This window comes from Melanotaenia boesemani, chromosome 10 (assembly GCF_017639745.1).
Source record: "Melanotaenia boesemani isolate fMelBoe1 chromosome 10, fMelBoe1.pri, whole genome shotgun sequence".
In the NCBI taxonomy this organism is placed as follows: domain Eukaryota; kingdom Metazoa; phylum Chordata; class Actinopteri; order Atheriniformes; family Melanotaeniidae; genus Melanotaenia; species Melanotaenia boesemani.
This window is the reverse complement of record NC_055691.1, coordinates 21469675-21482065: the sequence shown is the minus strand read 5'-3', so window position 1 is coordinate 21482065 and position 12391 is coordinate 21469675. Positions and strand designations below refer to the sequence as shown.

The 12391-nt window shown below is 38.2% G+C and overlaps 1 protein-coding gene across 2 annotated transcripts in view; it reads right to left on the bottom strand.

Annotated features, from left to right (window-relative positions):
- LOC121647811 (A disintegrin and metalloproteinase with thrombospondin motifs 20-like) overlaps positions 1-12391 on the bottom strand; it is an 89750-nt gene that overhangs the window by 24629 nt on the left and 52730 nt on the right. For both annotated transcript variants that reach the window (XM_041997517.1, XM_041997518.1), the window contains 9 exons: positions 12139-12349; positions 11816-11980; positions 11328-11498; positions 10400-10519; positions 8362-8469; positions 5880-6044; positions 4168-4437; positions 1891-2052; positions 915-1091 (listed from right to left, as the gene is read on the bottom strand). In XM_041997517.1, the coding sequence (XP_041853451.1) occupies positions 915-1091; positions 1891-2052; positions 4168-4437; positions 5880-6044; positions 8362-8469; positions 10400-10519; positions 11328-11498; positions 11816-11980; positions 12139-12349 (1549 nt within the window). The remainder of the gene's footprint in view (positions 1-914; positions 1092-1890; positions 2053-4167; positions 4438-5879; positions 6045-8361; positions 8470-10399; positions 10520-11327; positions 11499-11815; positions 11981-12138; positions 12350-12391) is intronic.

The window sequence follows — 12391 nt, the reverse complement described above, 5'->3', positions numbered from 1 at the left end:
TTGAATAACAAAGAAATATCTTCTCTATAATGCTTTTTTAAAAAAACAATTTTACATTTAAACGTACATAACCTTTATTAGCCCTTGAATATTCATCTTAAGGATATGTTTTAATCCTTTGTTGCATGGCATGGAATGCATTTGAATGTGAATATGTCGATAACTTTAGATCACATGACCTAATGGAGATGAAGCCATTAGAAATTTGACGTAGGCACAATTACAAACAAAAATAAGGATGAAAACATATCTTGAAAATATTTTCCTCTGTACAGACTGTATTTACTCATAAAGAGAAATCTGACTGTGAAAGCACCAGTAAAATATTAAATATTCAGTAACAAAAAAACTACTTGAAAAATATAGTCATACTGTACAAAGATACATACAAAATACATCAACAGGTTTTGTTCGCTGTTCAATAAAGGTCATAATATTAACTCTTATACACAAATATACACTTGTGTACTGCAGATACAGGGTGAAGACAGCAATAACAGCAAAGATCAATAACTTCACGCCTCATATATAAAATAAATATTTTCCAGAGCTATGTCTCCATAAATATATGGCACTGTTGGACAACACTGTCCTGGTTTATAGGTCTTAATTTGGAGCCTTGACTCAAAATGAGATCCGTGTGTTTTTAATGATCTTCTAGGTGGAGCAGCATTGTTTTTGTGAATCAAAAATCAGCACCATGCCACTGCAGGGCCCATCTGGGTGGGCTGGATCTGGCTAGTCACCAGCGGTGTTTGCTATATCCAGCATTTACTTCACAATCTCCTACAGTTTCAGGCTTAAAGAAAACTCAGTACACATGTCTGAAGTAATGTTAACACACCATGTCTACTCACAGTGACGCACCCGTAGCAAAGAAGAGAAGTGTTGGAAATGAGTTAGTACTATCGTACCGGCTTCCATGGTTGCCGATGCCAGGAGGTAGAGCCCGGGCAGGGATGCAGATTACACTGCTCCATGTCAGGTGGCTTGTCCAGGATGTCACAGTTGTTGTCATTGAGCCTCTGTCCATTGGGCCTTTGACATACCACGAAGCGAGTCCTCCTTCCTCCACCACAGGTCTGGGTACACTAAGGGAAATAGCAAACAAAATGTTCCATTAAGAATTATTTTACTGACTTTCTGAGCTGACCTGAGAATTTGGAAGAGAATTATACTTTTCTGAGTATACAAACATGTGAATAACAGAGCACACCCTCTTTCATTTACAAAGTTTTAGAAATTACCTTTTAACCCTTCCCAGATTACAAGTTGCTCCTCTAAGGTCATTTCTGACATTGTTTCTCCTTGGTATTATGTTAATATACATCTGAATACTTCAGACCAGCAACCTGCCAAACCTTCTGTTTTTACAGAGGTGCTTACACATGCTAATGATGTAACTAAGCAGTAAGGGTTTACCTTTCAAACACACTTTCTGCATTTAAATATAGCTTCTGTCAAAGAAATAGTGACAAACTGTATAATGCTGTGTTATTATTCATCTATTTACTTAACTTCAGTACCTGTTTTTCATGTCTATTAAACCTCTATGTTTTATGTATAGGACAGAAGAACAGCCTCATTTAAGGAATTAAAGTAGAGTAAACTTTCTTTTTTTAGACCATAAAAGAGACAGATGGGAAACATAACATACAAAAAGGGTGGAAACACAAGAGGTGTGAGTCAATCACATCATTGATGTGATGCATTTATGTGTATATGCAAAAGTATTTGTCTGCATGTATGTGTATTTGTGCATAGATATTTGATTGTACTTAAAAGGTACCCATCAAGAGTAGCAGCAGCTGTTGGCTGCAGCTCATGGTGATCCAAATTTAAGAAAAAAAAAAGTAAATGCTTATTTCCTAACAGAAAATACAAGCTCACCTGTCCCCAGACACCATAGTTCCACAAAGGGCAGGGCCCAGAGTCGCAGCTCTTGGACTCAGCAGGTTTGACCCTCTCATCGCAGTAGCTGTTAGTGCGGCCATCAGCATCCTGACAGACCACCACTCGCCGCTGAAAGCCCCCTGTACAGGTACTGGAGCACTGCGGATCACACACAGTATGTACTTTTATTCACTGAATTACCCTAATTTATTTAAATTCTTTGGTTATTGTTTATCTACTGTCTTTTGCTTATATATATATATATATATATATTTTTTTTTTCTGTGACATAAGCTACTCTCAGGTTTGTTCTTATGTGACCAGTTCTCCTACTCACATCAAATAAAACACCTGAGCTGGATCCAGTTTCTGGGTACAAGCCCTAGAAAATATCAAATCTGTGTCTACTACATGTATGTTATTTGTCATTGCAGGTTTTTGTTGTTATGTTTTGTTACTAAACCTACTTTAAAGACATCTTGGCCCGCCTCTAAAAAGTTAAATATGATTAAAAAGTTGTCATATGATCAACAGTTTTTCATCCACTTGTGGAAATATGTTTTTAAATCAAGAAAAGACAATCAAAGCAGATTAAGATGTTCATAAAACTAAAATCCTAACACAAAATGTATAGTTTTTTATACACAATTTAAATAGGTTTCACCAAAACCAAACCCAGTTGCTCTGTTTAAAATGATCTGCTGAACATGGAAAGCTAGTTAGAGAAGTTCAACACTGAACATATCATCCTTGAAGGAGACAGTTTGTACATTCTTCATCCAAGTAGTGATTTATGCCCTCTGCTAATGGGAGTGAGAACATTTAGTGCCGCGCATCCTCTCACAGTGTCCTCCCATGATGTAGGAGCAGTGGGAGGGAATACAAAGTATTCTAGCACTATTTCTTTTCCAGTTATGTTGGAGTGAACTACATTTAAAGATGATGACGTCTATTTATTAAACTTATATAAATATACACATCATAGCTCCACAAGGAGCAAAAGTTTAGAGTTTTTCTAAACTAATGGAGTTGGCTTGTCCTGTCTGGTTGCATCTGGTGAATTTACCAGCCTTCACTGCTGTATCTGTAATGGAAAAAAGGCTCTGGTGGGTTTTAGAAGTTGCTAATTACTAGCTTGGCTTCCAGCCTCCCTTTAGTTACCTTCCTTCCGTCTTGCTCCTACATCTCTGGTGCCACAAAAAAACACAGATAAATGTGTTACAATCAAAAGAATACCAGTTGATTCTTGAGTATGAAGTCCAGCTTTGTGTATCAATACTAGCAAAATGTCATTGGTTGGTTTTGCCATACTAAGTTTACAGCACTGTGAACATTGCCTTAGTCATTGTTAGCTAACACTGGTAACTTACCAAACTGACCCAGTTCTACAGAGATTCCCCTCACAAGAAGTTTGGAAAATTGCTGCTATTGCTCTTAATTGTTATCCAGTAATAGTCTCACTAATGCATCAAGGCTCGTAATTATTAGGCTCTGGGTTGTATGTGCACATCCAATTCTTCTATATTGTAATACTGTCGTGGCTCTTGTGTTAAACTTGATGTAGTTTGGCTGCTCTTTCTTCTTTACTACTAAGGTGTTTTTAAGAGCTCTGCATGTTATTCTACCAAATATAGACTTATAATAAAAAAAAAATCAATTTTTCTTAATTTCTTTCAAATCATTAAATCACTGGTGTTACTAAGTTGGTAATTACTCAAAAGGAAATAGAACGAGGTTAGAAGTGAAAGAGAACAATCCATCGTGCATCACTCTTGCAACCAAACAAGGTTAAGAAAGATAACAAGATCAATGTGTGTAATGGAAAAGTCAACAAAAGCCTCTACTGGCCATTATATTAATATTTTTTCTCCTATAAGTCAAAGATTTGGACTCTGCTGTGGTGGATTTTAGTATGTACAGTGCATCATACAGTATACTGTGCACACACTCCTCTGCTACCATGTATGGCCTTCTGCTCTGGGAAATGAAAACATTTTCTACCTCACCCTCTGTATTATTGTGTTCACAAGAATGTGTTTACAGACAGACACACACAGACCTCACCAACACATTATACATGCAAAGTTTGTATGTTAAATGCAGGATCCCACATACCACTAGGTCATACATAAAGATAATGTTAACTTTTATGCATGCCAATGAAGAATATGACTGTAAGCTGACACGTATATATGCTGGAGTTCTTTCTGCCCCAGGACGAAATACGTCTGGACACCGCTACTTCTTTAAACAGGCTATGTAGGTCAAACATACTGCGCCCCAGGGTCCTGTCCTCCACTGGTTGTCTGCTGAGGGGACGTTCCAGCTGCTGTGCCCTGGATGACGTCCTGGATCCTGAGGATATCCATATGGCTGGTCGTAAATAGGCTGATGTTTGTAGACAGAAGGGCAGGGTGCAGCGGTGCACTCTTGCTCTGTTACTGGCCTCTCATCCGGGTCACAGAAAGACTGGTCCACCGGCTGGTGGTAGTTAGAGCAGACCACTTGTCTGGTGGCTCTCCCAACACCACATGTCACTGAACACTGTGTCAGAGGAGAGAGGAGCAGTGAGTTACACAGGATACAACAGAGAGAATTTAATTTCATAAGCAACCAGCAATGTGAAACACCTTGTTCACGCCTATATAATAATCAATTTTTCTTTTTTTATAAATATAACCCAAAAACTAACCAGATTTTCATGATAGTCATAATAATAAATATAGAGAATCCATTTACATATTGAAGCAGATGGCTTTCTGAGATAGTACTCAGCTGTGAGTGGCCCAGTATATGAACATTTTGTTGTCTTGTTGTATGACATTGTCTTTCTAGATCAGGTGTCCTCATGTTTTCCTTTGGAACTCACTAAACCAACAATGAAGCCAACTTAGCACACATGCAGCACAACAGGCCCAAACCATGAATTTTCCAGACACAGGGTAAGGTTGTTCTACTCTAAAATAAACTAATTGCTTTTTCTCCAAACACACAAAAAAAAAACAGATATCTTTATTTTGCTGTCCAAAGACCGAAAAGCATTTTATTCCAGTACCTTTCTAGCTTGTCAAAGTAAACTTAAGTAATCTGAAGATGGTGGCAATGTTTATTCTGGACAGTAGTTTCTCTTTGCAGTGTTGGCCATAACATCCATATCCTGCACTACTTGTCCATTAAATATTGCCCTTTTTTGGTCAAGCACTTCTGTAAACAGCAACACATTTGTTAGATTTCCCCAAACTCCTTTGTTCTTCCTTGTTTTTATTTATGCTGTGACACACGTCCACAAATTTGTGAAGATTGTTCCAGTGGTTAAAATCTCCTGACTAAAATAACATTGATCACAAACACTGATGGAGAGGTGTATTTATCAGTGATATATGTGTGATTTTTTGCTATGTGGTAACAACAAAAACATTTTAAGGCACAGAACCTTTAATTCTACAAACTAAATCACATATTTGTTCAACATTAATTCTGTGTTCACTTGCTTTAAGTTTGAATTCCTGGCTTGTATTAGTTGGCCTATTTCACTTGGACTCAAACAACTTGACTTGACTTTTCTTCTAATCAGATGTTTGTAGTGAATTATCCTGCCTCTAAACAAGTGTTTGCAGAGTTCTTTTCATTGATTGCTTCCATGAAATGCTTCACGATGTAAAATATGCAAGGCTACACTAGTCTAAAACCGCACCTACAGCAGGGACAGAATGATGTTTTCCTCCAAGATGGGCTTTTAAAGGCAATTAAACAGGATGATTTAGAGGCACTGTAAATCTTCACTGGCTGTACCCCACCACTGGTTCTTTAAGTGACATCATCAATGGTTTACAGTGAAAAACAAAGATCAAAACATGCAGCAACGGTCCAAGTTCAAAGCAGTTCGGGGATTTTCACATTGTTGGCAAAATGAACTGCATGACTGCTGTTAGCCAAGTTTAAAAAAACATCTGGACATATTAAACACACTTATTTGTTTTACTCACTGCAGACCACTCTCTGACGTGCCATTGGCCACAGGGGCTAAAGCAGGTGGAGAACTCTGGAGGGCGAGGCAGGTGGGCACAGTATGATTCGTCAGCAACTCCTCCTTGGGCATCTCTACAGCTGACATAGCGAGCAAGCTTCCCTTTGCCACAGGACACTGAACACTGGTGGATATAAATATATAAAGAAATAATCTTAGAGAAATCTAAGAACTGCTTTTGTCTGCTTATAGTTGGTTTTGGTGGTTATACTTCAAAATGTAAAAAGTGTAACAACATATATTCACTATCATGCATGAGGATATTTCCACTTCTGTCTTCAATCAGTGCACCTCATGTTAGCTTTTTTTGTTTTGGAAAATCTTGCCCCTTGTCTAAAGACTTTGGTCACTGACAGATTTAGCCAAAAAGATGTTTCTATTGGCTGCTCTATTGCAGAGCAAAGGATTTTTTTTAATAATGATCAAGTGCATGATTTTTCTGCTTTATCATGATTAATCACATTCTTATGTGCAAAATTTATTCTAAAGTAATGTATTGAACACATTTTTTTTTTAAAGTACTGCTATATGATTAAAGTGCATTTTAGTTTTCAAATTAAACCAGTGTTTCTCAGTCCAGGTCCCCAGGACCCACGACCCTGCATGTTCCTACTCCACCACACCTGATTCAGATTAATAAACTTCCTCATCAAGTTCTTTGCAGCCTCTTAACAAGCCATTGATTTAATTCAGGTGTGTTAAAGTAGAGTTACCTCTAAAACATACAGAACATACAAAACAACAGTATTCTCTTCACACAGTAGCTGTTAAAACAGACAGCAAGCAGCATTAGAATCATAGCACTTCTATATTGTGAGGCAAAGTCTGTTTTTAGTGGCTTTAAAACTTAAAACTTTCAAATAAAATAAGAAAAAAGCTGTAAAAATTGAGAATTTTTGGGCTTTCCATAGTAACTTTGTGAAACCAGCTCAGCTTGTAGGTAACGAGAAGTCAGCCAGCAAGTGCTTCTTGCAGAACTTCAATGGAACTGGATGCAGACGCTGGTTCAGGTGAGTATTTCCTGGCATGATTGGACTTTTTCCAATTTGTTAATTTTTGTAATAAATTCTAATTTAACTGTGTCCTTGGAAGATCTTTTATAATGAGGCTTTACAAAGTGAACAAGTATTTGGATTGGCTCATACTCTGCTACAGGCTTCCAAAGGCTGTTTCAGAAAACAGCCAGCATGCTGTGTTTTGTACATCTGTGTCTCCCTCATAATGATGCTGATTTTGTACTTCACTGATGATTGCCTCCATTTCACATTCTGGTCAAACTCATCTCTTTTTTTTCGAATGCTTTAATTTTCATGTCTCATTATTTGTAGTTTAAACAATATTTATATAGAAATAACTAATTAGGAGAGTGTCTGCATCTACTCATTGCTAAAAATGGGACAGGTTTGTGTGCAGTGTAAAGATGATAGATCATTGGAACAGAACCAAACGTACATATGGCTTTATATCTGCCGCAAAGAATGTATGTGCATTTCTGCCACACAGTTTAGTCCATCAGGCCTGTTTTCACAATAGAATGTGTTTAGAAAACTGTTCACTGTGCAGTCACTGGATTCCTGAAATTACTCCCTGATTATCTTTCACTTGCTTAAACTCTGTGTTTTTTTTTTTTTTTTCCTCTAACCATCTCCAGAGGACGGATTAGTAAACATTTCTGAGAGGTTGAATACCTAATGCAATCAAATGGCTCCAGCTCAAACAAGAGCATTAATATCCCTCTCATATCGATGACACTTTCAGGATGATGGCAGTTCCACTGCTCGAGGAGCTATGCGTGTTTGTGTGCGCTTTTACTGTGTGTGTGTGTGTGTCTGCAGGACCACACTGGCGCTGGCCTCTCTGACATGTGAGCTCGCACAAACTTTCAGATTGACAGATGAGGTTCAATCGTAGAAACTGTAGACCAGTGTTTAGATGGAATCTGGTTTTCATTTGCAACAAGTAACAATGCAAACTATCAGGGAGACAGAGAGGCCTCTCGGCTCAGACACTGGAGCCTGCGTGTGTCTACATATGTGTGTGTGTGTGTTTGAGTGTGAAGTCTGAAGATGCATTTACAAAAGACAATGCCAAAAAGGATCACAACCATGTAAAGTATGCACTATCTGAAGGAATGCAGGGATATACAGTGAAATTAAATGTCAACTCAAACTTTGTAAACACACACACGTCAGTTTCCCTCCATTAAATACACAGAATCACAGACACACCCTCATATAAACTTCCCCATCAATATTCTAACTTTTCATTCCGACTGCAGAGTTTCACCCAAAAAATTACCCTCAAGCAAGACACACACACAATGATGAATGGTGCAGATCACTAATTTGTTTTTCATTTAACAAAAACCACATTGCTTTTGTCAGCTCTACAGATTGGAATGAGGTCCAAGGAGACCCACTGAACCCAGTGTGTTTCCTTACCGCTGTCCAGGAGCCATATCTCCACTGAGTCAGCAGCTGCGCAGAGTTGTCAGGACGGGGTGTGCTTTGTACCGGAGAGGCCCATGGACATGCAGGCATCTCGCACTCCTGCAAACCATGTCAGCATGTAAATGAGCTCTCAGGTGCACACGAGTGTTATAAGATTATACTGAAGTGGTGAAAGTATGCAAGCATCTTCGCTCAGTTCCAAAGATCCAGTCAAAGAAAAATCTTGAAGAAAAATGTGCTAAAATATTTGAAGATGTTTTTCTTTTGTCATGTCTTTTTGTGTCATTGTTTATTCTTATCAAGATAACCCTAATTTGACAGCTAATACAGATCACCTGGAGGCATAAAGGTGTTTGAGTTTTTGAGTGTACTCAAAAAAAAAACACTTTTTTCACACCCAAAATTTTGAAAACAAAGCTCATAAAATTTATATCAGACAAATGTATTTTAAGATATTGTGTCTGGAGTGACTACTAATGCAATACTTTTTAACCACTCTGGTCAAGTTGGCTTGTTTCTTCTTTAACACGGACTTAAACTCTGTAATTGCAAAGCAGAGCATTTAAACATGTACTGGCATTTAGATAACAGCCCATCATGACCATCTTGAATAATTCTGCTCAAACTAATATTTTATTTTAAGAAATGTTGAATACAAACAATTTCTTTACAGGGATTTATTTAATCTTAATCTGACAAGGAGAAATACTTTTGAGATTTGAAATTTCATATCTTTGATAGTGTCACTTGACCAGCACCTAACAGCAAACAAACATCGCAAACAAATAGTGAAAATTGGACATAAAGATAGCAGTTTGACTTGAGAGTTTATGGAGACCAAACAGGGGACATGGCCAAGTGAAAGTTGCCTTTGGCATTGATTTGTAGCATTGGCAAGAAACATGACTTCAGTTGCATGCTAATGTTGCTAAAGTGAACTTGATGTTTAATGAAGTTAAATTCTAGGTCTGTTATAAGCTATTGATTTGTTATTGTATTTTCTAGCTTCTCTATTTTTTTCCACTGTCTTCCACAGTGACCAAAACTTGCCTAAAACTGTTCTTTAAGTTTATTTAAGACTTCAACTCATTGTTTTTTTTACAGCTTAAAGCCAACCTCAGATGTTAACCTCTTAACACCTAGTGTTGCATCGATCCACTTTTGGCCTTTGTTTATTTTTATTTCTTTACATCTGGTTATTCTATCAGTCACTTTTAGTATTTAAGTAGTTAGTAGTTATATTTAGTTCTTTATTTCTAGATTATTTATTTTTATTTCTATTAATTTATTTAGTATTAAATTTTACCTGATTATGTTCTCGTCTTTTTCTAATATTTCTTTTGTTTTGGTTTTCAAAAATTGTAAATAAATGAAGCAGTTAAGGGGTTAAAATCAAGACAATTTTTTTTGTTTTTAAGTATATTGTCATTTCGAATTTGATGACAACATGATCTAAAAAGTTGTAATGGGGTATATTTATAACTGTGTTGCATCAGCTTTCAGCAGCAATCAAAGTGTTAGAGGACTGAGAAGAACGAGTAGAATGAGAGCATGCACGATGCAGCATTACTGATTTTAAACTATAAATGTTATTTTAAATGTCAATTTTTTTTAAATAGGACAATCCAACTCATGCTCAATGCATCTTTAAAAAAAGATGGGTCATGAGAAGATGCCAGGATTTCTGGATTCTGGATTTTTTATCACAATCTTATACAGCGCACTATTTATTTAAAAAACAGGGCTTGAAATTGCTGATCTAAGAGGATTTTGCTTGTAAGAAATCATTTAAAATCACTTTGAGCTTTTAACATTTATGATAATTTTAGTGAAAAAAAATATTTTAATGATCCAGAATTATGCTCCTTAATGTCTTCAGACGATGAATAGACCATTTGCAGTCAATGTTTTTACATTGTTTTATGCTGTTATACCGTTTAATCCTTTATGACTTGATTTTTATGTCTTAACCCTTGTTTTGTTATGTGAGTAGTCTGGGGTCTGTGGGAGCAGTTTTTGCTTATTTTACCTGACTGTCTCTGGGCCTCGCCGCAGCATTACACTCTCTGTCGTCCACAGCGTCAGCGTAGTCCCCCGACACACATCTCACAGCTCTCATCTGGTAGCCATGGCCACAAGTCACCGCACACTGAAAGACAAAAATTAAACACACAGACACACATAAACACAAAGAAAGAGAGTCGACCACAGCTTTATCTCAAACTTTATCTGTCTGTTGACATCCTTTTCTGGTTTAGACCATGACATGCACACACAAACACACACATGGACACAGACACATGTTAAACCACAGTCTTAACTCAAACATTAAGACTATCAGATGGCCATCAGATGACGATTAGCAATAACACGACAGCAGAGTAAGTGCCAGGATCTGTTTATTTGAGCAGCAAATTATAATGACACAAGCAATAATGACTCGATATATTCCAGCTTTATAAATATCACTATCTGACTTCATACAAACACGTGTGGGAGGGAATTAGCCCCGTATGTATAAACTATACTATGAATGGCCAAAGACACCCATTCATACACGTCCCATTCAGTTTGTGCTTCACCCTAACAGAGTTAAATCCATCGAGAACCAGTTGGAAACTTTGAGACTTGAATGCAGAGGAGGAATGTCTGCCTGTATGTGTGTGTGGGGGTTTGTGAGCGCACTGGGGGTCAGGTTTAGTCTTACAGGATATGAGGGCAAAGTGAAAGTTGCATGGAGGAAATGGCAGCTGGAGTCACAAAGAGCACTCTCCTCTGTAACCTATATATCATGTTACACACACACACAAACTTCAAATCTATTGAGTCAGTCAAACATGCCACGTTTTCCCTTTTTGACCACACACACAGTCCTAAAAAGACCTAAACAAAACATATTTTCACAGTCACACACACTGTCTATGTCTTTTCTGTGCGAGTGTGCCTGCAGGACTCACCGCTCCCCAGACGCCAACCTGCCATGATGCGCATTCAGGCAGTTCGCAGGTTCCTACAGCAGGCGGTTTGCTGGACGAGTCACAGAAATGCTCGTTCAGCTTTTCCTCCCTGGGTCCCATGCTGCATGACACCTGTCGGTGCCTCATCCCTTTCCCACAGGTCACCAAGCACTAATGACCATAGGTGGGATTTTGACAGAGGAGAGAAAACCAAAATCAAAGATTCCACTTTTCCTAATTAGACTGGATACTCATATTTCAGCTTTGACTTTCCCTTTGTGTATATTTAAATATCACAAATACACTTATGAGGTCATAGAAATAGTTCTCTGACATTGCGTCACAAGCCTGTCGAGGAGTAACAACCTAGCATTGTTTATTTCTATTAGAACTGGGCTATTCTGAGGACTGGTATTATCATTTTTCTTGAAGTCTACATGAAGAGGTTACTGCACGGTGCATCTGTGTATGTGTGTGTGAAGGCCCACCTCACTCCATTCGCTGACAGTCCACTTCGGACATGGCTGGTCATTGCAAGTCTCGGTAACCACCCTCTCGTACTCACTGCACTCCCCATCTGCCAAGCGCCGGCCCAGATTGTTCATACAGTAAGATTCTCTGCTACGACTCCCACGTCCACAAGTCTTAGAGCACTACACAAAATAAAAAAACACACACAATGATGACTTTGTGTATTTTGTCTTCATACAGTTTCTGCAACAATATCTACATCTGAACTGTAATGAATTGAGTTTATTTGTTAAGAAAGCAGACTTGAAAAATTTAAGTCCCTTGCTCCAGCTGGCTGTACCTGTGACCAGGCGCTGTACTGCCAGCTCTTTAGCAGACAATCGCCGTGGCAGGACTCTCTGGTTTGAGGTTTGGCGATATCGGCGCATGCACTGGGGTCCATCCTCTCGCTCTGTCTCTTTGCTAGGCTGTACTTCATACACTGTACATCCAGGCTGCGGTAGCCTGGGCCACACTTAGCCGAACACTCGCTCTTTCCAGCAACATGCCACCTGTGAGAGAGGCAATGCAAAAAAATAGTTTGGACGTGTGCA